Source organism: Stegodyphus dumicola, chromosome 5, assembly GCF_044657685.1.
Source record: "Stegodyphus dumicola isolate Sdum_Otavi_A_Nest chromosome 5, ASM4465768v1".
Lineage (NCBI taxonomy): Eukaryota > Metazoa > Arthropoda > Arachnida > Araneae > Eresidae > Stegodyphus > Stegodyphus dumicola.
In genome coordinates this window covers 121221411-121249366 of record NC_140772.1, presented here as the reverse complement: position 1 = coordinate 121249366, position 27956 = coordinate 121221411, and the positions used below count along the sequence as shown (strand labels likewise).

Below are 27956 nucleotides of genomic sequence, written 5' to 3'. Positions count from 1 at the left end.
TTTACATTTCCATTTTTAAAGAAATACACAGCTTAATTTATTTCCTTTAATGTTGAAACAAGTGCAATAGTGTGTAACACACTTACATTGAAAGCACTGCAGTAAATATTGTGACAGCAGGACTGAAGCGATTTACAATGATATAAAAACAAGAAATTTTACAAAAGCAATTTCTCTAGATTGCAAAATTAAATAAGTGCACAAGAAAATATTTACACAAATTTTGTTGGGGTTGCTTTATCTAGTCACAAATTTTGAAATACATTTTTGATCCATTTCTAAAGAGATGATTTTCTGGAAATTTTATGCATGTACATATTTGCAATAAAAATATAACAGCAATTTTCTCAAAATTTGATACACATTTTAAAAAAAATTTATGAAACAATATTCTGCAGATTTTCAAAACGATTTTTTATCTGACAATCAAGCTAATCTCTGCAGAATTTCAATCCTTGCACCATAACATATTTTCAGAACAAATCCTCATTTAACACTTAAACAAATCATTGTAGACTTTCAATCTTCATACCATCAGATAGATAAGAAAATGATTCTCAGAGAGAAGTTTATTCCAACCTTTCAATATAATTAATTTTCCTATTTTTGTCAATTTGTTTAAGTGTATATAGTCCAACATATTTAAATTTTTATTCCTGAAATTTTATATATTGAAACATTCATGGATTATAAGAACAAATAATAATAATAATAATGACCAAAACTTGGTATAGAAACAATTTTCTATATTTTTATTTTATTTTCAATAGTTCACATTAAAAATTTAGCAGCACTTCAGTGATATGGTTGGCTATTTCAATGACTAAGTGACACTGCTTGGAAAGCAACAACTTCGAAAGAAAGGCAATGTTATGTATTTGATTACTATACTCATTAGAGAATACTTTTCCTACATTCTGAAACAGTCATATTATTCCTCCTGTGGGCTTAAAAAGTATCATATAAATTATACTAAAAAAACTTTTAAGTCATTTCAAATCAGTTAAATGCTCTAAATTTAATTTTTTTAAGGTAGCATTCTTAGCCATATGTTATTAAAAATATAACCACAGAGTGTCCAACGGAATTCAGAAACAATGAAAATGGCATGCATAAGCATGGTTGAATTGAAATTTCCCTTTAACTTATGGCCTGTGACAAGCATTTGAAGTCACATGCATATAATCACCTGGAATATCCAAATAAATATTATCTACCCCTTACAATAATGCATAATATACACATTAACCCTACTCCTACATGGAAATGAAAAAATGCTAACATCAAATGTAAAATCTGAATGGAGGGAGAAGCCTAAAATTGATTTTAGATTTAAAAAAAAAAGGTAATTTCCTTCCCCTCCTCTTGAAGAAAAAAGACCTCCATCACTTACCCTCAATCAACCATTTTTTAATTAAAATGTGCATCAATCCAACAGTTTTAGATTTTTCAATGTACTATCCAGCATTTTATTACTCAAAATAAATGGCTTCTAATTATTTGAAAAATTTACTTGACTATAGTTGCTAAAAATAGAGCAAACAGATTTGCACACTAATAAGAATATTATGAAAATTTAGAAAAGAAAAAACAATACATTATATTGCTAACACTGATAGTATTAATCAAGTTATTAAATATTAGCTTAGATTCTGAAGGTAAATTAATAATAATTATTGCATTAGAAAACATTCAAATTCTTTTTCATTTTTGCAGTTATGAAATGAACGAGTTCTGAATTATCATTTTTATAAAATATTAAAAAAAGTTAGACAATATAATTTATTTTGAAAAGCTATTTTAATTCTTTTAAAAATTGTAATGTCTCTGCATTTGCTTTTTTAAAAATATTTTAATAATTTAAGAATAAAACCTAAATAACAAAACAAATTACCATGAAAATACAAACAAGTCCCATTTAAAAACTATTTGCACAGTAAAAAAAAAAAAAAAAATACAAATACAAATAATAGTATACCGTTGCCTTCACTTTACTACTTTTCTTCACTCCCAAACTATAAGAAAATAATGCAAACACGTTAGAAAACTGGTAACAAATATGACAAAAAAAAAAAATATTCTACTAATAGGGAAATGAAAAAACTATTTATTAGAACAGATAAATTTAATGCTAAAAATATTTAACAAATCAACAAAAATGTTAAACTATTCCATATTCTCCATGTTCGAATATTTCAGTTTCAAGCGTGATAAAAAGTTAACTAATAAAATTTCTGTGTGTGTGTGTGATTATGGCAAAGCCTCGTGGGCTATCTGCCTAACGGGAGGGACGCCTTCGTGGAGAACTTTCGAAGGGAAATGGCTTTTATACTCATTACACATGGGAAAAACCACGAAAACGCCCATGCAGCCAGCCCATTTGCGGGATTTGAACCTCGGACTGAACTACCAGTATTCAGTGACTTTACCGCTTGGCCGCTGGTGAGTCAGTTAACTAATAAAATAACATTTTTGGAGTTGGAGTTTTTATTATACGCTAAGTATATGTATACAAATCAAATAACTTTACAACAGATTTTAAATGTGCAAAAAAAATAAATAAATAAATAAATAAATAAATAAACTGAAGTGTGCGTAAAAACAAAAACAAAAAAAAAAAAAAAAAAATTAGTTGTGTACAGAAGTAGTCTAGAAATGGCAGAATTAAATAAAATAAAACTGACATTCCACAAATAGTTTTGCAAACGAAAAATTAAAAAAGTCACATGAAATACAAACAAGTTATCTAATGTCAAATTTCTCGATTAGGAAATTTTTAGTACATTTCAATTCATTTACAGGTTTTGGTTGGGGAGGGAAACATTCAAAAGTTTTGCATTTAACTTGCTCTATTTTAATATATTTTAAAATTTGTTATCAGGAATATTAATAGAAATACACAGTAGACAACATTTATTTTCTTTGCAGAGCTAAAAAATAATAAACAAGACAAAACTACACTTAATTCATAAAAATGCTAAATGAAAATATTTTTTTCAATATTACTGCATAAAAATTAAAAATAAATTTACTATTGTTCATCAGTTCTTTCAGGTGTTACTTGTATTTAGATAATACCAAAACGTACTTTCATATGCTTAAAGGGATTTTCAGTAATAATGACTTAATTTTTTTAAATAATATTATCTACTTAATTGCATGTGAAATCCTAAAGATAAATACAGCTATTTTGACCTCAGTGATTTACTAAACAAAACTTTTAAAGTAGACATCATAGTTATCAACCTACAACACTATAAAATCAGGAGACTTTTCTTGATTACAAAATGAATTTTTAAAGTATATATAAGAAAAATACACTTTTTAATAATGAATTAACTTTAAATAGTAACTAATTAATATATGAAAGTTCAGTTACTAATTCTTAAATATGAATAATATAAAAATACTTGCATGTAAAATTATATATACAGTCAAAAGTCGTTAATTCGGACACCCATAATTCGGAATGATCTATAATCTGGACCTCAAAACTAAAAACTTTCTGCGCATGCGCCGCGTTGACACATGCGCATAGGCGTTTACGCATGCGCGTAAGACCTTTTACGACTGCGCATATGAGTGTGCGCAAGTGCAGAATACGTTTTCGCGTGCGCGTTTTATGTATAATGGACGTATAAGCTAAAATTATCTAATTATCTATTTCAGTTAATGTTGACGATTGCGTTGTTCCTTAATTTTCGAATTGGATCCGGCTTATTATTTTTTGCAGACTGTAAGAGCAATTTTATAAAAGTAAGCTTAAACTTTCGATTATATCAAATAGAATTTCCGATATATATTTGTTAATGTGTAAAGGATCTAAAGCGAAAGTATGTTTTGAAATCCAAAATCTGTTTATCAATTTCACGCTGCTCGGCGGGGAGAACGCCGCGGCGGGCGCGTAATGAATTGGAAGTTGATCTGTCAGCACTATCCTTATCTTCAGCGCAGATGTTTTTATTTTATTTGGCTTATAATTCCTTACCAAATGTAGTATTTCATCTCGATATGCTCCGTCTTTGATATGATTTAAAACAAGTTCCTCGTCATTATAATTCGCTTCGGATAGCAAAGAAAAGTGACAGAGGTTATTGAAAACGAAAAAATTTCGATTGACAAATTAGTCGGTGTTCTTGACACAGCAATTATAGGACTTGAACAGCGGAACTTTGTAACTGAACAAGAAATTATGTCTGTTTAATAGAATTAAAGAGAAAGTATTATCACATGAAAGGAAGCAACTTAAACAACTTACATTAAAAGAAATGTTTAATAAAGTAAACAAATAAATATTAAGCTTTTTCTTTTTGCAAATTTTGATACCCTTTAGATCATAATTGTTCTTTATTTCATAAATTACGGTTTCATATTTTTAATTTTAGAATTTCTGCATGCCATCTTACGAGATTTAAACTGATGATCTATAATCCGGAATCGCCGAAGTCCCGACGAGTCCGGATTAACGACTTTTGACTGTATATTATATGTGCCTTTTAACAGAAAAATACTTCAATTCATTAAATACTACTTTAACCAAATCACTAATCATTGGGAACAAAACATGAATTAATTAAATTCTGCACTGTAGAACTGTGTTAAGAACATTTAATGATGGCAAAATGGAACATACAAAAAAAAAAAAAAAAAAAAAAGTTTTGTTAAGGTCCAAAGACAAAAACATAAATAATCGTTCTTCACAAAATAAACATACAATAATTGGAAAACGTGTCCCTTGTCAAGCAATTTTTTTTGGGGGGAGGGGGAGTGCTTTGTTTTGGGTAAGCTTTACACTTATATTTTGAGAATTATCAATTAAATTGCTCAAAGGTGTAGGAATTATTTAATTTTTTTTCCCTGCCTATTCTTAACAGTGGAAGTAGTAACTATATCTCCATTTACTTCACGTATTTTATAACTTTCAAGACAGCCTTTTATCTTAACTCTAGAAGCATTTTTAAAAAGTGTAAGAAGTGGGTTCCATTGGTCAAGGATTCTAGATAAACATTTCATTATAGATAACCAGTGTGTACATACATACTTCCAAAATTTTTTCTTATTTCAGTATTATGCAGCTGTTGGAAATGCTTCAATTTTTCCTTCCCTTTTCAAGATAATAATAAATATCAGCAATGTGTTCATCCACACTTATTCATAAAGAAGGTGCTCCTTTTTCAACTGCTAAATTTAAGAGGTAACAGGTGCACCTCATGATATGCAAATCTGAATTTTCTTTTTTTAAGACATCTGCAACATGAATCTTGAAGCCTACCATTTCTGGTGCATTGTCGGCACTAAGCGCTAAGCAATTATCCGAAGAACTGCATTTTCTTTTAAAACTTTAATAATTAGCTGTGCTATAAAGCCTGTTGAATATCCTTCTAAAGTTGGGACAGAAAGTAAATTACACTCCAATTCTGATGACTCTGGATTTAAAAAAAAAAAAAAATAAATAAATAAAAAATAAAAAAAAAAAAAAAAATTGGATACAGTTTTGCATCAGTATTATTGCTTCCATCTATAGATATATAATATTAAATATATAAATTGAAACCTTAAACTTCCCGGCATGGTTCCGCTACGTAGACAATACTTTTACCCTGTTTGAAGGTAATAAAAATGATTTAAATAAAGTTCTTTCAACAATGAATTCTATTGATCCTGCTATTCAGTTCACTTTTGAACTTGAGACTTGCAATTATCTTCCGTTTCTCGACATTCTGGTCACACGTAACACATCCAACTTCAGCACTACGGTTTACCGTAAACCTTCATCGGTTTGCCTTCCACCACACTTTAAATCATGTCATCCGACTAAACAAAAGTTAGCTTCATTTTATTCCTATGTTTTCCGTGCTCTTCAAGTTTGCTCCTCCAAACTAGCCCTTGATGAAGAACTAAATTATTTAAAAGCAATAGCTATTGACAGGGGCTTTTCACCCAACATTATTAATCAATCAGTTAAAAAATTCTCATCTCAACACACAAAAAGGCACACTCTTATTTTAGGAGATAATAAAAAATTCTGTTGTCATTCCCTTCTTTCCATCAGTTAGCTATAAAGCTGCACATATTTTGCAAAAATTTAACTTTCGGGTCATTTATTCTCCCATCAATAAAATTCCGAGTTCCATACTCAAGGACCCCATTCCGGATATGAATTCCTGGGGTATTTATAGGATTCCTTACCAGTGTGGTTTAATTTACATTGGCCAAACTAAGAGAGCCTTAAAATTTTGCATCAAGGAACATGAGGCATGTGTTAGAAAAAAGGAAACACAGAAGTCTTCTGTTGCTCAACATTGTTGGTCCGAAAATCACACTTTCAATTTTTCTGCTGCCAAAATTGTTCAAAAAACATCTTCCATTCGAGAACTGGATTTTCTAGAGGCATTTCACATTCATAAAAATCTTTCTGTTCTAGTTAACGATCCTAATTCCAATCCAAATTTTCCTTCGGCCTTTAAAGAAATTATGTTTTAGTTCTGGTTTCACCAACAAATGGCGCCACTTGCTTATTCTTGTCCAGGCTTTCTTATCTTATTTAATCATTATTTCCTATCTTGTTCATTTGCGGTTTTGCAGCTGAGGATGGTGGTTCGGTAAAACCATCAAAGGTAGTCCTGTGAAAATTTTGTAAATATAACGCTGATTTTTGTTGTTTGACTTCTGAATTAGTATTTATTCGGCATGTTATTGTGTCTTAATCTGTATCAAATTTGATTTCATTGTTTACTGTAATAATTTACCCATTTGTTTACCCTCTCATGCTAAATAATATTATCCTGCTAAGCAAAAATGGCTTTTTTTCACCCTTATACATATTTTTCTCTCAAAGTTTGTTCATCAGAATCTCTGCATTCTAAAGGATTCAATGATTTCAAATCAGTTGTCACTGACAGTGTCAATTTTCCTATGGTCACTGCTAAAGCTTTAAAAAAATTTTCACCTTGCCATCAAAGGAAACATTCTGCTGTCAAAAATAACATCGATAACCCAGTCACCATTCCATTTCATCCTTCAATCAGTTACAAAATAGCAGAGACTCTCCAGAAATTCAACTTTCAGGCCTTTTTCAATTATCAGGAAAATTCATTGTTCAATTCTCAAAGATTTCGCCTCTTAACTTTATTTGAGAAATATTTAGCATATTTTTCTAGCGTGGTTTAAGATATATTTGTCAAACTAAAAGAGTATTAAAATTATTCGTAAAGGAGGAACATGAATTTTATGCCCAAAAAAGAGAAATAAATAAATTTTTTATAGTTTATATGGTATTTTCTCAATCCTTCTATGACTTATTGCTGTAATGGTAGTACACTCAGCGCATATTTGAAAGGTTCGGGTTCGAGTCCTTGCAAGAACATTGCATATTTTTCATGTTTCCTGCATTGAAATAATAATAATAATATTGACTCTACAGGTTAATCATAGCTAGAAACTTAAAAACAATTCTGACTTCAAATAAGCAAAAATTATCCATAAGCTTTTTCAGTTCATGAATCAGAATTCCTTGAAGCTTCCCACATTCACAAAAATTTAACTTCTCTAATTAACCACATCTTCTTTAATAAACAACATTAATTCCAATCTAGTCCTTCCTAATACTTTTAAAATTCTAATACCCTAATTTTTCACATTTTATTATTATTATCCTCAACAGATAGTACAACATTCATGTTCACTTTGCTCGACCCATTGTTTTTGTCATAAACACAGACATCCTTCCTCCCTTCACAGCAGACATTTTTTTTTTCACTCCCAAAGAAGAGGCAAATATGTCTGATAATCCTTGAAATGGTTGCTGTATTGCTTGATTCCAGTATCATTAAAAAAAAACTGTAAAGAAGCAAAATCTGCATGTATCTGGTTATATCACAGGATATTTGGCTGCAGTAGTGAAGATATTGGCTGTCGTACAAATTCTGAAGAAGGCATAGATGTTTGTAAGTGTATAACCGTGCAGCATCAGTGCACTTAAAATATTGGCAAACTGGAAGGAAGTCCTTTCAAGTGGACCTTTGGAGCATTCCCTAGGGTACTCTCCATCAAAATTGGAGTAGTATTGAATTACACAGTTAATGCAGCTAGACTGTATGATCAATGGTGAAATTCTGATGTTCCATTCATTTATACCACCTGTATCTGTGGTGACAGACATTACGACCTTGCATTATGCACTGTCATATAGTTATGTTTTGGGGTGCCACTGAATTCTATTCCCACACATGTTTAGTTGCCACCATGTTTAACCCTTTGACGTGCGGTGGTCGCGCCTTGAAACCACCAATTTCCAAATTTTTTTCTCCTCTTCATTCCGAAAATTTTGAGTGAAAATCAATTGATTACTGATCTTTTACCTCTAAATAACACAAAATAACTGCAGAATCTTACATGTTTTAGGTCTTAGTACTTCAAAACAATGCCTTTTAAAATTCGTATTCAATGAGACAAAATAGCTTCCTTTTAATTGATATAAACAACTTTAAATTTCAAAAGTTATTCATCGCACATCATGATTTCTATAATAAACAATAAAAAATTGCAGTAATTAAACTTCATATATAAAAGTAAACCTCTATATGTATGGCATTTGCTATGTGGTTTCAGGGTGCGACCACTGCGCCACTAGAGCATTCTGTCACAATGCTTACAATCCTCTAGAGGCTCAATAGTGCGCCTTGAAACCACTGGCGTTTGCTTGCTTTTCAAATAGGAATGTTTATTTTTACCCGGATATAGATAAAGGGCTTTGAAACCACAGAGTTATTTTATTACTAAACAATACATGCACCTGCCCAGTGAAAAGGTCTTTCTTTTCCAGAGACTTTTCTCTGACCTCAACACACTAGCTCCCCAAACTAGTATTGTGATTTTATAAATTATTTCCTGTGGTTTAAATTTAATGTAAATATACTTTCCTATAGTTAAAAAGAGAAATTGCATAAAGTTTTATTTAAATTAAAAATATTTTCTGAATATTTTGGGACGAAATACGAATAAAATAAGTATGAATGGGAAACAAATGATCCGTACAAAAGCCAAAAAGACCAATCCCCCCTCATTAACATAAAAAAACCACAAACTTCATGTGCCAAATGAAAAGAAACTAAATAACACTGGACATATACCAGTGAAATTTAGATACAGGCAGTGTACATTTTGTACCACAAGGAAGAAACCTCATACAAGAAGATACATGTGAGAAACGTACAAGGTGGGTTTATGCATGTACCAAAAAGACAAAACATATTTGCACAGTGTCACAAAAAATATGTGCTCTTTAAAATAAAAATTAAAAATAAAAAAAAAAGTCTTTTTTTTTTTTTTTTTAAATCGTTATTTTACTGAGTTTTTTAATCCATTTAGCCAAATGTCCTTATAATGTAGGTACTTATATTTTCACTGCTATAGAAAAATAACATAAAAGTTTACTTTTTAATTTTTTCTGATAATTTACTTTGTAAAATAATGTAAAAAAATATATGTTATGCAATTCCTACATACGTTTTTTAAAAAAATTCGTAAATTTCATCATTTATTGGAAACGCGCATGGAGAAAGGTAGGATTTTTTCCCTACTACCTCAGTAAGTTTCAAAGTCCTAGATGCGCGGTGGTTTCACAGTGCGACCACCACCCACAGAACAATGGGCAAGAGTAGATTTTTTTAATTCATATATTACTTTGTAAGGATCCTAAGTTTTACTAACGTTTATTTTATTTTAAATCTTTACTATCACTTCTTATTTTCTACTTCCGGCCAGAATTAAAAGCTTTAACTTATTTATGCAAATTTGTCTTGCTAACGGCATGTACTCAAGTTGTGGCTTTTTGCCAAGCAAGAGAGAGGAAGGAGTTATTAGAAGCAGGCCGCTTGCCATAGTAGTTTTACTTGGTTGCTGGTTGCCTTCAAGGCCAGAGGTTTAGTCCTCTTGATAATTTCAAATGTATTGTAGTTTTAGCAGCTCTCTGTACTACGGATTTTGTTAAATAACAGCCAATCTTAAAGTTAGGCACTTGTATATTAATCCAAAGTTAGTTTTAGTTAGAGTTTTAGTTAGTATTTTTATATTCTTACGTTCAGACCACAAGTGGTTGGTCTCTGTATTCCGAAGTTCCGGAAATCATTGTAAAGATAAGAAAAATAAAGGGTTTCATATACCCTTCCTGTGTGTATTGTCTACTTCACAATTTATTGAACATAGCTTGAGTAAGCTCCCTGTTCCGAGTCAGGACAGTTTATGTTTCCAAAGCAAGTAAAGAGGAACACAAGTCCTGATAGTGGCGCCCGACGAAGAAGAATAACCATGCCCGAGTTTCAAGAAGAACCTGTGGTGCCTGCAGAAGGGGCTCAGAATCCAGAAATGCCAGCTGCCGCCCTGGAAGGATTTGGGTACATCGTCCAGATCATGCGCGCATCGATGAAACCAGAAGCAACCTTCAATGGAAACTCACCGGTAACCAGTTTTTTGGAAAAATTGGATGACCACTTCATGCTGTATCCAGTCCATGAATTCCAGAAAGTCACCTTAGCTACCAGCGCTTTGAGGGGCCAAGCGCTTAATTGGTTCAAATGTATAGGCAGAAACCTCTTGGGTCAAGCGGGAAGCCCCACATATACTTACGAAAATTTCAAGACTGCCTTAGTAAAAGCCTTCCCCGTCGTAAGAAATCGTTCAAAATTAGAAGCGGAACTTTCAGCATATACCAGCAACGAATTGAAAATCTCTCAAGCTTTATTTTAAGAAAAATTCACATCTTTAAACTCTTGTATGGAAGCCATCTGGATCCTGAGATAATCCAAGTGATTTTGCCGAGGTTACTTCCCCAAGTACAAGACTTTATTGATTTAAGGAATGCGACTACACTGGAAAAGTTATTTGAGCTAGCAATCCAGTTTGAAAGTAGAAGAACGGCGGACTTTGAAAGAAGATGCCAGTATGAGCAACGAAGACAATTTGGTGCGCCAAGACCACAGCAAAGGCAAGAACACGGCTACGGAAGCAAATCGAATCAGTGGGCAAGGAAACCTGAGTATCCAAAAACAACCGGCACACGTCAACAGTTCAATAGTAAGTCAGAAAAAAAGTCTGAAGGCCAGCGGAAAAAGAAGGAAGGCATGGAAAGGAAGAAAGAAAATTTAAACTAAAACAGATTTCTGCTGACGGGAGGGTGCGGAAATCCGAAGGCCAAGAAAACCCCTCTTCCTTCAAGTTAAATACAGTTATTGTGAAAAATTTGACTCTTCCAAAGATTGAAGTTTTGGTGAACAACATCCCAGCCACCGCACTCCTGGATACAGGCACGCAGTGTTCCTGTGTGGCAGAAGATTTTTTTAAGAAGTACTTCCGTAGATACAGAATATATAATTCGGATAATACGACAGTGTTAGCTATGCAGGAAGAAAGATGCAAATGCATAGGTAAAATACCATTATATATTCGCATTAAGGATGAGCAAGTAAGGATCATGTTTTTTATCGTAAAAAATTTACAAGCACATGTCATTTTAGGGATAGATTTTCTTTCAGAGGCAGAAGCAACACTGGATTTCAACCAAGCGTCCCTTAAGCTGACCATGCAACCAGTTCTGGAAGAAAAAAGAGAACCACCCACATTAAACCTCAACCACCTGCCTAAGGAAGAGCAACAAAAAATTCGACAAGTGGTAAGTGAATTTGCTTCGTTATTTAGTGATATTCCCGGATTTACTCAAGTTACTAACCATAGTATCGACACAGGAGATTCACTGCCAGTTCGCAACAAACCATATCGGTACGATAAGAATAAAGAAAAAATTATAGAGTGGCAGTATTGTATAAAATTTTATTTAAAAGATTCTGGCAAGAACTAAGTTTTAGTCTGAAAGACTTTTGAAATGTAGTATTTCAATGTAGAAGAATTGGCACTTGCTTGGAAAAGAATAGAAGTTAACAATGTACTACTAACGTATGTTTTAAAATGCGTAAAATTAATGGCATGTTAATATGTTCTTATATACAATGTGAACTGTTATTTTAAGCGTTAAGAAATACTGTGATATGTTAAAAAAAAAGTAATGCCAAAAAATTTTAACTTATTCGTGTGACTGTAAAAAGAGAAAATTATTGTGAATATGTGTTAAAGGTTGAATGAATGTAGTTAGGCTCTGTGACGCTACACTTCAGAGTTAGCCACTTTCAGAATAGTACCTCAGGGTTTAGAGATGAATATAAGGTGTGTTCTGAGGTCTTGTTATGTTGAATTTTAACATGTTAGTGTTTTGATTGCAGGCGGTAGTGTTAAACACTTGTACATAGACACGCTCGTGTTTGGTGTTTTTCTTACAACACATGTCAGAGAGCACGAGGAGATAATTAAATAACGTCATGAATGAAATAAGATTTTAAAAGAGAAATATAAATATTCATGTTACTTGCCATTTGATTGTGTAACATTTCATTAAACTAGTTTTCCTTCCAGATCTCTGGAAGGAACCAGATTTCAACTAAGAAACTCCTGTTTATAGATGCAGTACAGCTGAAAATTACTTGTCCATGGAGTTGATAATGTAAAAACGACTTTTTAATTTCTAGTTTCTAGAGAGAAATGTTTGTAGAAGATTGGCCTTGCGTTAGATTCTAGAACTAAAAGTTTTCAACAAGGTCGCTTTAGACATCAGCTTCAAACTAATTAACTCTGGCGGGAAATATGTAAGGATCCTAAGTTTTACTAACGTTTATTTTATTTTAAATCTTTACTATCACTTCTTATTTTCTACTTCCGGCCAGAATTAAAAGCTTTAACTTATTTATGCAAATTTGTCTTGCTAACGCCAAGTACTTAAGTTGTGACTTTTTGCCAAGCAAGAGAGAGGAAGGAGTTATTAGAAGCAGGCAGCTTGCCATAGTAGTTTTACTCGGTTGCTGGTTGCCTTCAGGGCCAGAGGTTTAGTCCTCTTGATAATTTCAAACGTATCGTAGTTTTAGCAGCTCTCTGTACTACATACGGATTTTGTTAAATAACGGCCAATCTTAAAATTAGGCACTTGTATATTAATCCAAAGTTAGTTTTAATTAGAGTTTTAGTTAGTATTTTTTTATTTTCTTACGTTCAGACCACAAGTGGTTGGTCTCTGTATTCCGAAGTTCCGGAAATCTCTGTAAAGATAGAAAAATAAAAGGTTTCGTATACCCTTCCTGTGTGTATTGTCTACTTCAAAATTTATTGAACATAGCTTGAGTAAGCTCCCTGTTCCGAGTCAGGACAGTTCATGTTTCCAAAGCAAGTAAAGAGGAATACAAGTCCTGATAACTTGTCTCTAGGATCATAATATTCAATTTCTAGAGCTTTTAGTTAAAAAAATTATAAAAATAATATCGCACGCGTCAAAGGGTTAACAGTCATAGCTACATCTCTGAAGTTGTGAAGCCTGTTGTCCTCCCTTTAGTTCAAGATTTGCCTGCAGCCGAATTTCAAGAAGGCAAAGCACAACTGTAAGAAATATGCAATTTTCATTGTTCACCAGATCCCACTGCTGTCATGGTCCACACATTCTTCCAATATGGCCAGCCAATGAACAAGCATACTTTATGACTGGCGAACAAGTGATCCCACATATATTACCTGGAACTATATCAGAACTACAGCAATATGTGAAAATAGCATATTGACATTATTACCTGTCATGGCTGCTACACACCGATTTCTTTGTCTTGTGAAATAGATATTGGGCTAAAATTTTTAATTAATTCACTTTTGTACCTTATGCTGTTATTCAGAAAATATGGTTTGGATATCTCTATTTCTTTATGGTGTTGCGTTCTGGATGCCAATAGCATACATCCGTCTGCAGTTATATGTATACAAATATTATAATTTAAGGTACTTTAAAAACATTATAATAAAAGTATTATTTTATTCCAGCTGTAACCCTAATAATATTAAGGTGTCAATGCTGGATGATTATTTAAGCACAATCAATAATAGTTAACTTTTCTTAAATAAAACTTGACAAACACCTTAAAATTTATCACTTTATTATTTTTATTTTATTTCCATAACTATTATTCTGCTTGCTTTAATTAGACCATGCTCTCTTTTCCAAACAGACTTTTTTCTTTTATTTCTCAACATAGGTACAGGTATGAAAGACACCAGTGATGTATCATGGGTCAACTGGTAACGCCTTCCCATACTAACTACCCTCCCCCCCCCAAAAAAAATCTGCAAGCTTCATAAGATTTTGCAAAGAAAAGTGGAGGAGATGAGCAACTAAAGCTTTCCAAAGCATCTAGAGTTTACTTATTATGGTGCATCTTGCAGTCCCACAGTATACTCAGCATCCAATATTTATTAAAAATAATGATGTAGGACATAAATTACAATTTAGTTTCAACACAATTTGAAATTTACATATTAAAGTGAACATAGTTTTGATGTAACAAAAATAACAGATAAACTCTTTTGAACATATTCACAGGAAGTAAAAGTTCATTAAATTTATGCAGCATGAGGAATATATACTTGACAAAGATCTACGCCATAGGAAGAGAATCATTGCATAATTTTTTGAAACTTTGGGTGCTGATGTTTATGTTTAATTAGAAATTTTTGGATGCCAAAAGATCGAGTTTATGTTTAATTAGAAATGGAATGCCAAAAGATCAGTTTGTGGGATTTCTATGATTAACCTCAGTTAAGGGGCATGACCCCACATACACATTTCTTGCATAGAAATAGGTGGAGAAGAGTCTGTGTCCTGTTATTTTGAAGCAAGTTGTTTTAGTTGGTATTTGAAATTTGAACACCATGGAATGGTGATTTTAATACCACCTTGATTAAGAGCTAGAGCTTCTTCTTTGGCTAGTTCATCTGCCTGTTTATTACCAAAAGGCCACTATGCCCTTTGATCCATGAAATTTAAATTTTGTAGCTTGGAATTAAAGCAAAAAGAGAATTTATGTCGGAAGCCAATGGACAGAAAAATAAGGGATTCTTAATCATTAAAACAGCTGCCTGGGAGTCAGATTTTATGGTGAATTCATTGAGATTTTCAAGAACGGCCATATCAATCACTGCTTTTATTGCTGACAAGCCAGCCTGGAAAAAAACTATTATGGAGATGACCTTTTTATTTGATAATATTTGAAGGGTCAATTTTAAAATAGACTGCTGAATCAATTTTTTCTTCACTGTTTGATCCATTAGTATATACAATTAGAGATGAACTACTTGAATTTCAATCAGACATATGTAATTTTACTTTGTTGAAGTGAAGAGCTTGATGAATAAGATCAGAATTATTTTTCTTTTCATAGTTGGATGACAGAAAGGTTTGACTGTTGAATTATTCTGCAGCTTGGTTAAGTTGTAGGACTTTCATGTAGATGCTTTCCATTTCTGCACTGATTGATAGTAGAAGAGTACCAGCTAAAGTATCAAGAGCTAGATTTGCAGTTATGCAATACATTTAAGTAATGCAAAGAGTAAAAGGTCTTTGAACTGAATTCAAACATTTAATCTTTCTCACTACCATTGGTTACCCAAATTTACCATTTTTGGTATAACTGTTTTTAAAAGAATCCCTGTTTAAGCCTCAGTTCTATCATGCATGCTTCATACACAGTTAGCTACTGATGCTGTTTGAAGTTTAATATTTTGTAGATGAGGAATTCAGCAGAATTTCTTGTCAATTGTTAACCCAAGGTACTCACAAAGTTATATGACAGATTTGATCTTTCGATTATTAGTTATTAAAGCTAATTCTTTAGTTTTGTTTTGCCCTGGCTCATGGATTACTAAAACTTGAGATACTTGCAGTTTTTGAATTTTGCAAAGTTGGTTAAATAGTTGAAATGTTTCATTACAATTAGCCTGCAAAATGCCTCCAGTATATCCAATTGTAATAAAAGCAATACTGTCTGCAAAAATGACAATTTGTTAGTGGTTTGCTGGCAATCATTCTGTTGAAACGGATATTCCAGAGATCTGCACTCATGCAAATCCCCTGGAGATATCCTCTGAATTGATCACACATAACGTCACAGTTGTAAAGAATCATACATTTTCTGTTTCTGAAGTATAATTAGGAATAAATTTTGAAGGCACTTAAAGTAGTGCAGAGATTTTAAAAACTGTTGGCTACCACAAAGAATCAAAAGCTGCTTTTAAGTCAAGACATATTACTGCAGAATGAAGTAAGTTGATTTCGTTGTTTTTTGACTTGTTGAAGAGCGGAATTAATTGCATGACTTGTTGAAATTACACTTTAAAACCCAAACTGATTATTACTTATTAAGTTCTTGTTGTAAACATGAAATTTTAGGCAGCCAGTCAGACATTTTGCCAAAATTTTTCCTAAGGCTGGGAGAAGATTTATCAGATGACAAGATTTATTTTGATCAGAGCTTTTATTCTTCTTATTGAAGAATATGATATTGCCAATTTTCAGGCAAATAGGAAAACTCGAGAGTTCTATACAATGATTGAGAGCACTACAGATTATGTCAGGATGACCTTGACTGATTAATTTTATAATGTGATTATCGATGCCTTTTGAGCCTGGTGCTTTTTGAAAGCTAGTTTTTAATTATTAGCTTGATTCTTTGTTTAGAGGTTGGAATATCTTTGTCTGTTTGCAGAATGTCACTGCAATTACAGATTATACAATTTGCTCCAGAATTTTTTATACATCTATAATCTTAGGTTACGAAAAGTTATTTTGAATATAGCAAAGCCATGACAGATTTTTGCCTAAGAGAAGGGATGCCTTCATGGAGAATATTTTAATTGAAATTGACTCATATTCACATTACACATGGGAAAAAACCATGAAAATCAAACATGCAACCAACCTGTTCACTTGGAATCAGACCTAAGTCAGGCCGAACTACCAGTATTCAGGGTCTTAATCACTTGGCCACTGTTTGAGCCTCTATAATCTTAGCAACAGTGATAAAATTAATATTAAGGATTCCAGTATATGGCATTTAAAATAAATCAAACATAAGTGTTTTTGCATTTTAAACTTCTTTCTATAGTTTTTAATTCAGTGACAACCAATGTTTCATCGAGAAATGTATATTTGTTTCTTGTTTTAAAAATTACATATCATTTCAACTATGAAATTATCTGCTCCGTAGTAGACTTGATTGGTTGACTGACAGGCAGAGCACATGATGACTATTAGCCTAAGAGAAGGGATGCTTTCATAGAGGAATTTTTAAGGGAAACAGGCTGGCATTCATCTTACACATAAGAAAAATACATATTTACCAAGATTTAAACCTAAGTCAGACTAAACTGTGTTCAGTAGTCTTATACATTCAACCACTGCTGAACATGCTCTATAATACAAAATGTATTAATTTGCATCTGAATTGCATTTATAATTGAAAAAGAAGCAACAGCCCACAGTTTTTTACTTGGATCTTAATCATTTTACTAACTATTATTTATTTTTACCTAAAAATATTTTATTATCTTTTTTTAGCCTTTATGCATGCTTTATTACATTGAATTTTTAAAGATTGATCACTTATTGATTTATAATACTGCTAGAAATATTTTTAGTTAAATTCTTTGAGAGAGAAGAAGAAATAATAATAAATTGTATAATTCAGTAATAATAAAAACTTTGCAAAGCAAGTTAAAGTTACTTTTGGTTTAGGGTGAGAATAAGAATTAAAAAATAGCCATGTTATCTTAATTTATTTCATTGAATTGATTTATATGATAAAAACACTTTCTATTCACAAATGAATTAATCATTTGAAGCTGTTATTTGGATTTTAAAACTAAAATCTAGATCTAGTTTTACAAAAACAGATAAAAATCAGTTTTTTTTTTTTTTTTTTTTTTTTTTTCCCCTAAATTTAAACACATGTAAAAATAAAACAGAGTTTTCTTGCAAATTTGTAGAATGAATATTAATTGTAAATACATTTTATTTAAATTAGCCCACTGCTTTTTTTTTTTTTTCTTTTTTTTTTTCTTATTAGAATGAAATGAAAACCTACCCTGGCTGTCCTGTATTCAGTCCTTCCAACATCACACAAGCTTTGCAAATTACTTGGCTGGATATGGAACCACAACTACGACAAATGCCTAATACAGATATGGAGTATTAGCAAAATATTTTTATTTGTGTTTCAGTACAATTAACTGCTTTAACACATTCGCTGCCACTGACGCGCTGGCGCGTCAGCATGGCGCTACCTCCCATGCCGGTGACGCTCTGGGGCGACAATCGAGTATGATAAGTAAACTGCTTTAGTTTTAGTTCGGATTTGGAGGTTGAATGATGAGGTTTTTGTGGCACGTTAGTGAAGCATTATTTTTATATTTTCAGTGCGTGGTTTTTAAATTTTGTGTTTAATTTTTTTTTTTTTTTTTTTTTTTTTTTTTTTTTTTTTTTTTTTGTGCATTTTTAAAAATGGCGGACAGTACAAGTATTGCAGGACCTTCACAGCCTAAGAAAAGGAAAGTAAGTAAAAAACTGACTGATGCCGAAATATTAGAATTACTAGAAAAGAGTGATCTTTCTGATTATGACAACGTAGACGATGAAGATTACGGGAAAAAAATATCACTTTACGAGTACCGACTGAACGTTGTAAAATCACTTTTGCCATCAACAGACGAACAAAAGCCGACTCCCAAGAATCTCAGACATACTCTTCAGAAAAGAGAACTTGCACCTGGTAAAACCAAAATACAAAGAAAAAGGTGTACATCTTGTTCCTCTCAAGGCAGACGCACGGACACTACGTATGAGTGCCGTGACTGTCCCGACAAGCCAGGATATTGCTTGAATTGCTGTGAAATATACCATAAGTGATAATATATTTATGCAGTACTGTTCTACACTGACATTTTGTTTGCAATAAGTTTAATTTTTTTTTCATTTTCTATTATGTTATTTATGTATATTATACAATATTTGTTACATTTTATAATCTTACATTTACATTTATACATATTTATGTTTTACTGTTACATTTTATAATTTTTCATAAATATTCACTTCTCTTTATCCAATTAAACATTTTATTTCTTTTAAACTGTGACTTTATATAATGTGTCAATAATTTCGCAGAAAAATGATGAGACGCGCCAGAGCGTCAGTAGCATACAGATAATAAGTTGAACGTGAGGTGCCACTGACGCTCTAGAGCGTCCGAAATTTTTTTACACTAAACACGAAAATAAAAGGTTTTTCTTTTTTTCTAGCTTTACTATTAAAATATTAGGAACGTTTTTAATCATTAAAACAATTTTTTAAATTCGGCTTCTGAGGATGGATATATAAATTTTGGTGGCAGCGAATGTGTTAATAATATTTGAGAGAAAAAAATAAAACATTATAACTAATGACAGCAAAAGCAAAATTTAACCTTATTTTTTGCACAGGTTCCATAATAAAAGTTTCAGTGGATTTTATGATACAGCTATACTTGAATCAGGTTCCAATTTAGTCCAGAACTAAGGTTGAATTTTGTCCCAATTCACATTTATGTAAACGTAAAAAGGATGAAACCATAACAGATTATCTCAATAAATGATTAAATGTTTCTTTAGAAATAAATGCCAAACGAATGTATATTTTTATATAATTTAAACATGAAGGTAGCATGCTTCTTTTTTTCTACTTTAAACACTCATTTAGGATCTTACTGTTAATTTTGACATTCATTTATACTCACCCTGAACAGGAAGCCTGATTTCTTCATTCAGCCTCATGCATTCACCAGAATGTATTATATCTAGCATAAAGGATGAAAAAGTTAATTAAATGAAAATAACCGAAAAATATTTATATTACTTGAAACTGTTGAAACTATTTGTATTTCCTTAAAAATACTATAATACAATCATTATAATGAAGAGTAAAAGATGAAAAGGGTAATAAGAGAAAAATATTTATACTACTTTGAAACTGATGAAACTATCTCCCCCTTTACAAATATAATACAACCATTATAACAAAGCATATGGGCAAAGAACATTACTCATTATAGTTTTAATGACAGTGACTTACAAATAATGGCATTAAAACCTACAGCAAGAAAAGCCAATAATGCTTTCATGATTGATTAATAAACATTGAGCTTACATTTTATTTTGCATATATTAATAGGATTAAGATGGAAAACAAAAGAATATTTTTATTCCATTCTTCTTATTCACATTAAAATAACTCACCATTCAGCATATTAGCAGTATGTTTTAGAAAATTTAATTTTGTACATTTAATTAATTTAAAGTCCCTTGGTCACTTAAAAATTACATTTATACCAAAAAGTTATAGTTTACACTAGCGGGGGAAAAAAAAAAAAAAACTGTACATACAAAGCAGTGATGTCAAGACATTAATATCTTCAAAACTAAAAACAAATACACTAAATCAAAAGTTTCATTATTTCAATATTAAAAAATAGAGTCTATTCAAAGAGGTTATTTTATTCACCACTACATTATATTTATAATAATGAATAACCATATTTAACAAAACATAATTTAAATTATAAATTGATACCAATATGAAATTACAGACCTTAAAGGTGTCTTAAAATGTGGGGTTCTTAAAACAGGGGGGTTACATAGTATTATAAATGTAAAGGCAAAAGTTTGACTATCCATAAAGCTTAGGAAAAGCTCAATGTGAAAATTCATAAAAATTGCAGATAGGTCAGTGTATAAAAAATGCAATTCAAGTCAAATAAAGGTAAGCAATTTCCTGTCTAAAATTATAAAAACACTTATTATACTGTTAGCTAATTGAACCCTAAATTTAATAATATTGCTGCATTTTTCTTTTCTGACACCAGTTGTTACGTTATTTTCTTCCTTCACGTTCGTATAGGGTTCGTGTGGATCTGGAGTGAATAACGACAACACTTGATGAAGTACCAAAACACACTTTATTGGCCGGTATTATTCAGGACAATTCCAAAATCTCGTTCACAGTCGTCAAACTGTTATAAACACGCTGACACGATCAGCGACACAGCTTTCAGGTTATCAAGCTATCACAGAGAAGACAGCTTCACTGGAAAGCACCAGAGTACAGCTCCCGACTCTGCTTGGTCATTCTCGGAACTCCACGTACTCTCGAGACTCTCCACGCCACAACTCACGATGCGCTCGACGACACACAGAGCACACATTCTGACTCTTCGATTCAGTCATTTGCAGAGCTCAACACGCTCTCTCGACAATGCACTAACCGCAATACACTAAGAGACTCCTTCGGTGCACTCGCTGCCCAGCTGTCAACTCGACCAACTCCGCAGAGATTGACTCGATACTAACTAACTCTCTGCATACGAGAACATTCTGGGCTAAACCGGTAAGAATTCGTTCCAGAAGGTTCTCCATCAGTCCATGGCATATCACCAATTTTGTCGCCAAATGTCACCAAATGAGCAATTTTATGGCAACCCTAACACTGCTTTGCAGGAAAGCCATCTCACTGCGCCTTGACATTTCGTAACAATATTATGTAAGATTTTCAAAAAAATGTATTTGGGTATAAAAGCTAATGAAATTTTCTAGGCATATGAAAAGCCATTGACCATTGAAACTGGTGGAGATAACAACAAATTTGTGCTAATTATTCTGGAAGAAGTTTGAAAGAATAGATGACTCTTATTTATATAATAAAGAGATTCAAGTTATAGACATGACATCTAAAAAACATAAAATTGCTTATCATAATTTTTTATGCTGTATTACTAATGTTTAACTATTTTCACATAAAATTGCAAATCTTGCCTATTAACACATAATTCTCTTAATGCTAAGATTTGTGTAATTTCAAAAATACTCTACTGCATGATGTTCGGTTGAAGGCAAGTTCAAATTTTAATCACTTTTCTAAAATGCAAGAGAAGAACAGATAAATAACAGTTAACTTATGTCCTTCTTTACAAAATCTAAACAGATTTATCGAGAATTAATAGGGTTTATATAAAACCAAGATGAATATCTTGTGATTGTGTTTCATGCTTATAAATTATTTGCTCTAAATTCAAATATTCTAAGTTTTTGTTTATTGATAATGACTGACATTAATTATACTGATTAGAGCAGTTTTCATGACAGACAGACAACATCAGTTGTGAGCTTTAAAATCTCTCATTTGTATCCATATCACACTAACTCTGCATTTCTCTTTCTATGATTGCCCAATTACAAGGCCAAATTCTTGGAATAATATGATGATTATAGCATTGGGAAGCAGAAGGAGTTGTAAAAAACATATGAGAAAGACAGCTGTGTAATTGCACTCACATTTGAGATGTTATATGCAGAATTCTAAGTTGTAGACCTATACATAATTTATAGTAGCTTTAAAAATTTTTCATTTGCTTAATTTTTCATAAAAGAAAAAAGAAAGTTTTAAAATTTTTAAGATATTCTGGTTATAGAACTTTTCAGTTAGTTAAATGCTTGATAGTCAAGCTTTTACTACATTAATGATCAGTTACTCATAAAAATTCAAACAGCACAAACTTTGAAAATGACAAGGATGAAAATGCAGCCTTGTTTATTTGCATTAAAGCTTTGAAAAATAAGTTAAAATAAAATAAGTTTTCCATAGGATTAAAACAATACATGACCTCATATGAATTAAACATTTGCATTGGAGTTGCATGAAGAATATGCTTGCCACTACTGGCATACAAAATTGCTAACAATAAATATTCTTTTAAGAATTTTAGTACCACTTTGGGCAAGAACACGCTCTTAATTTAAAGGAAATTTTTATTTTCTTGAACATCATACCTTAGAACCGATACTATAAAAAATGTCAATAATTTACAAATAACTTTTCGCTAAGATTTACTTAAAGTCATTCTCTACAATCTTCACCTGCAGTTAATAAAATGCACAATATTATGATAAATATTAGTTCCATGTGGAAAGGCACAAACCACTGGTTAAGCGAATAAGACCAATGAACACTGACAGTTTCACCCTGGTTTGAACCATACAAACAGGCCAATTTCATGGTTTTCCCATATGTAATGTAGAATATAAGCTAATTTCTATTAAAAAGTCTTCCACCATTATTCTTTGGCAGATGCCTCCATAGACTGTTTTTTAATGAATGATTTAGAAAGTATAAACTAACTATCAATTCAAGAAAATACTAATTGTAAAAATATACTGTTTTTCAATACAATATTTGGTTCATAGGTTAAACCAAATATTTTATTGAAAAGATGAAAATAATTATGAAGTAAAATAAATTTATAAAATTTAAATTGGTAGACATTTTACAGCAGAATATAAAGCTTTCAGTCATATATACATAACAGAATGGCAAAGGGAAAACTAAAGCCAAATGAACTAAATAAGATTATAATTCAATTCACTGTCATCTTAAATCACTAATTACATAAATATAATTTCTTTCAGAAAAATGAGTTATTTACACAAGACAGCAACTGTCACTGAACTCATACAACAGACATGCCTAGAATGTCAGTGACGAAGTGTTTCACAGCATGATTCTACATACTTAATATTGCATAGATGCAGCTTATAACTATTTTCTGCCCTTGAGGTAATAAATAATTGCTTTCTCCAGTCCTATATAAAAAATAATGGCATAACTAGATGTTTCAAAGAAGTTTATGTGATACAGGCGCAAGTGAAATGAAGGGAACATATGACTGGAAAAGAATATTTTTTCTACTAACAAAAAGTTATTACTGTTTACAAATTTATGATAGTACAGTACAAAGTCCAAAATCTGGACATCCAATATCTGGAATGATCTAATATCCAGACTTCAAAACCACCAACACCATTTTTCTCATAGGCTTTATGCATGCATATTTGATTCCCTCCTCTGCACATAATAAAACACTGGAGAATCCCGATTCTTAATTTCACTTTGACACTAAATAAAATACCTTGTTATTGAAGAAACAATCATTTTAGCATTAATTTGTACGATCAGTAATTTGGCTCCATTGCTGCATATCTGCTCGGCACACATCTCAAACCGAAACAGTCTACATAGATACATCGTTGATCTGACACTAACTTGGCGAATCATTATTTATTATACTTTCCTTTCATCACCGCATGTTTATCAACATATGACAACTTAAGTACAGGGTTCGTACACATTTCTGCACACAGAAATTAAGGACTTTTAAGGACCATTAATGAAAAAATTAAGGACCTATGAGCAAATGGGAACTGAATAAATTCAATTAAAAATACTATTCTATGCCCGAATTTCACTTTTGTAATACCATCCTAAAAATAAAATAGATCCCTGAGTAGTATGCATTATTACTAAACATGAATTAATTAACATAATGATTAATAAGTTTGAGAATAAAATAAACTTTATACAATTTATCAAGGTGGATTAAATATTTTACTCTTATAAATAGTTGGACATATTTGAAAGAAGATGTCATTTACTTACGTTTTACTAATAGTTAGCTTCATGTTGATTTTTTTATGTCTCATTTTGTTACATACTTAGTCAGTCTAGAGGTTCAGTAAATAGCAGGTAGATTTTATGTCAAATGGTATAGGTTAAAATGAGAAGTAAGATCAAAATCAGCATGGTTCATAACAAAAGACTGAATGTTGTCACTGCTGTTGCTTGTCTAGAGAGAGACCTGCTCATTAGAACAAACCTGAAAGGTCTGATGTAGACACAGTTGGCAAGTGTTGAAACTTAGTCAGGCTCTGTTTGATTGCAGTTAGTGTCATAGCTTTGTGTAGAGTTCCAAGGTATTGTAGCCCAGTTAATATACTTTAATGTTCCAATAAGCGATTAAAGTACCAGAGATGATAAGTTGTTTTGTATTATTTTTAAGTTTCACTAGATGCAAAGAATAAGTTTTACTTGAATTTTTAAATTTTTTTGTTTTATCTTGTGACCACAGTAAGTGTTAATGAAAGGCAATAACTTGCTTTAATATGTAGAGATAACTTTTAAGGGTAAGCAATTAGTTATAAATAATTAAATTAGGTAATTAGATAACCTTAGTCATTATGGATTTACATGGCCACTATTAAATTTTTTTAACAATATTTGTTAAAAAGCCTATTAAAATAAAAATCTAATAAAACTTCAGAGTTTAAAATACATGTAAATTTATGACATTGATTCTTAAACGATATTAGGATACACATTAAAAGCTACAAAACATTTATGTTTTGTTTGTTTACAAAATTTATGTTTATGTTTTGTTTATGTTTTGTTTGTTTACAAAACATTTATGTTTTGTAACAACACTCAACAAAATATTTATCCTTCATTTTAATTTGAAGACTTTCCAAACATTTTGGCTAGTTTATATAGATTTCCTTCTCTTTAATCATCTTTTCTAACAATTAGAGAGGTGTCTCAATATGCAAACCAATGCTCTCGCTAGTTTCTGCATGCTTATCTCCTAACTTGTCAACATCTCCACAAGGTACCTATGAGGGTTTACTTGATCTGGTAAAAAATAAATAGTCCCAAACCCCTGACAGAATCGTAAACTGAAAGGCTGAAATTATAAACAATTGGGTAAGTTACATAATAATAACTGCACATATCTTTGAGGAGTAATTTTCTTTATGTATTCAGTTTCTTTCTTCAACACGGTTCCTTTTCATTTTAGAATTTTTGGATCCAATTATTTCTGTTATTCTAAAAAACACTAAATGAATTCAGAATGTATAGAAAAAGTGGCTAATTCTATTTCTTTAGTAATATGAACATTCAGAAGAAATATGAAATATATATGGTAAAGCACGGTTACAAAGCTGGTGTGGCAGAAATTTTAGAATTTAGTGACACACCGAACAACAAAATCCAGAAATAGCAAAACGTTTATAATTTAGGATCCACAGAGATTGCATCAGGTGGGAAAATGTTTAGTGCCAGCTCTGTGTATGATGCATTAAGGCATATTATATGAATCTTTTAAATTTAAGTTTTCAATTTCTTTATGAATAAAAAAATCACTTTCTATAATGCCTGCCCAGTGATAAGATTAGAAGCATTTTTGATATTTTTGATGCTTGTGTCTAGTGAAAGGTAGAGAAAATAAAGGGGAGATAAACATGTTAAGATAAAGATTCTAGTATCAGGAGTAAAACATTTAAATATTATGTTTTCATTGTTCTTCCAGACATTCTCCAAAAGGTAAGAAATTCATCGCAAACTTTCTGTAAAATACATCCATTACGTGTCGATATCATGGAGACATTTTTCATTTTGTCACATATTTCTCGATTCTTCTAGAATCGTGGGTCTATAAATCTTGACTTCAAACCCTTCTAAACTTTCCAAGCTGCAATGTCTAAAATACTAAAGAAAAATTATCCCTACCAATTCCGTAACAGCAAAAAGTCAGAAATATTTTGAAAAAAAAAAAGAAGGAGGGAAAAAGTGTAAAATTAATTTTATAGAGAAAACTGATGCATATTCTGAGAATTTTGAATATTTCGAGACAATTGCATGGGAAAAACGTTTACTATGAAAAAATTAAAAAGAAGACATTTTTAGTTAATTGCACAGTTAATTTTGCTCTTGCTACGAGCTGTTTTGTAAATTATGCTTTATAGCAATATGCCTTTTTTTATCAGATTCCTAATATTATAAGTTGCCAAAATGAAACTTTATAATATGACAGCAAAAAATAGAATGTTTTATTTTAATGTTATTTTTTATATATAATTTCAATATATTACCATTATTTTAATGAAATGTATCAATGTTATGATGCTTTCAAAAAACTGGTCGAAAAATTGTCAGATCTCGGAATTAAAAATTTTCTATAGAAACTGATCCTAAAATCGCCAAAATGTTGACAAGTCACCAAATTTAGAGCTGTTTAATAAAAGAATTCACATACCCAAAAGCGAAAAGTTGATTAAGAGTTCTTTATTAGAAAAAAGGAATTTCAAAATGTTTATGTTTCACTTCTTGCTTATAAACTCAAGTATCACATCATTTTTATTAGAAATAGAAACAAATTATAACCCATGAACCCATTCAAAAGATAACCATATATGTCAGTGAATCGCCAAAAATATTCCTCCAAAATGCTAATTCACACTCAAAATGGCAGTCATAAAAACAGACAGAAATTTCAGATGATTAAAATTAAGGACCTTCTGCTGATTTTGACCAAAATTAAGGACTTTTAAGGACCAAAAATCATTTCCAAAAAATTTAAGGACTTTTAAGGACTCTTAAGAACCGTACGAACCCTGTAGTAATGACTCATGTAGTGATGCCTAAACAATTTTTTTTATGTTAGTAATTGAATAATAATGGAGTATGGTAACCTTTTATGTTGACATCACGCTTGGCGATAATTACAGATTTAAGTTAAACAATTTTTTTTAGGTTAGTAATTGAATAATAATGGAGTATGGTAACCTTTTATGTTGACATGAGGCTTGGTGATGATTACAGATTTAAGTTAAATGCGCTAAAAAATGTTGACAAGGAAAAATTTTTTTTAAATTTCTTTCCATATGCTAAAAATAGATTTTGTTCATAATACTCATAGATCCAAACATTACATTTAAGGCTATTTGAATTAAGAATAACTGATTTGTTATTCACATAAACCCAGAACCAGCGCCAGGGCTCGTATGGCCATACCGGGTACAGAATTTAGAACCCACAGGAGACTGCATCAGGCGGTAAGATATCTAGTGCCAGCCCTCAATAATGCTTAAGTACATGTGGGAGTTTATTTATTCAGAACTCTGATAAGCCTTAAGCATGTGCAAGAAATAGACATAAGTATAATAAATAACTAATATACTGTAATTCAGGCTTAATCGTCTCTGCACAATAGAAGCAAGGTAAAATTTAACAGAACAACTTGTTGTTAGTCGCCAAGCTCATGATGCATAGCCAAATATGTATAGTGAATGAGCTAAATTTGATGATGATAGCCGCTAATTTTAAAAGTTTTTGGATATCGCAAAAC

The 27956-nt window shown here is 31.4% G+C and overlaps 1 protein-coding gene across 2 annotated transcripts in view; it reads right to left on the bottom strand.

Annotated features, from left to right (window-relative positions):
• Ctu1 (Cytosolic thiouridylase subunit 1) overlaps positions 1–27956 on the bottom strand; it is a 74957-nt gene that overhangs the window by 1009 nt on the left and 45992 nt on the right. For both annotated transcript variants that reach the window (XM_085817002.1, XM_085817003.1), the window contains exons 11-13: positions 19686–19745; positions 18000–18087; positions 1979–2015 (exon numbers count right to left, since the gene is read on the bottom strand). In XM_085817002.1, the coding sequence (XP_085673128.1) occupies positions 1979–2015; positions 18000–18087; positions 19686–19745 (185 nt within the window). The remainder of the gene's footprint in view (positions 1–1978; positions 2016–17999; positions 18088–19685; positions 19746–27956) is intronic.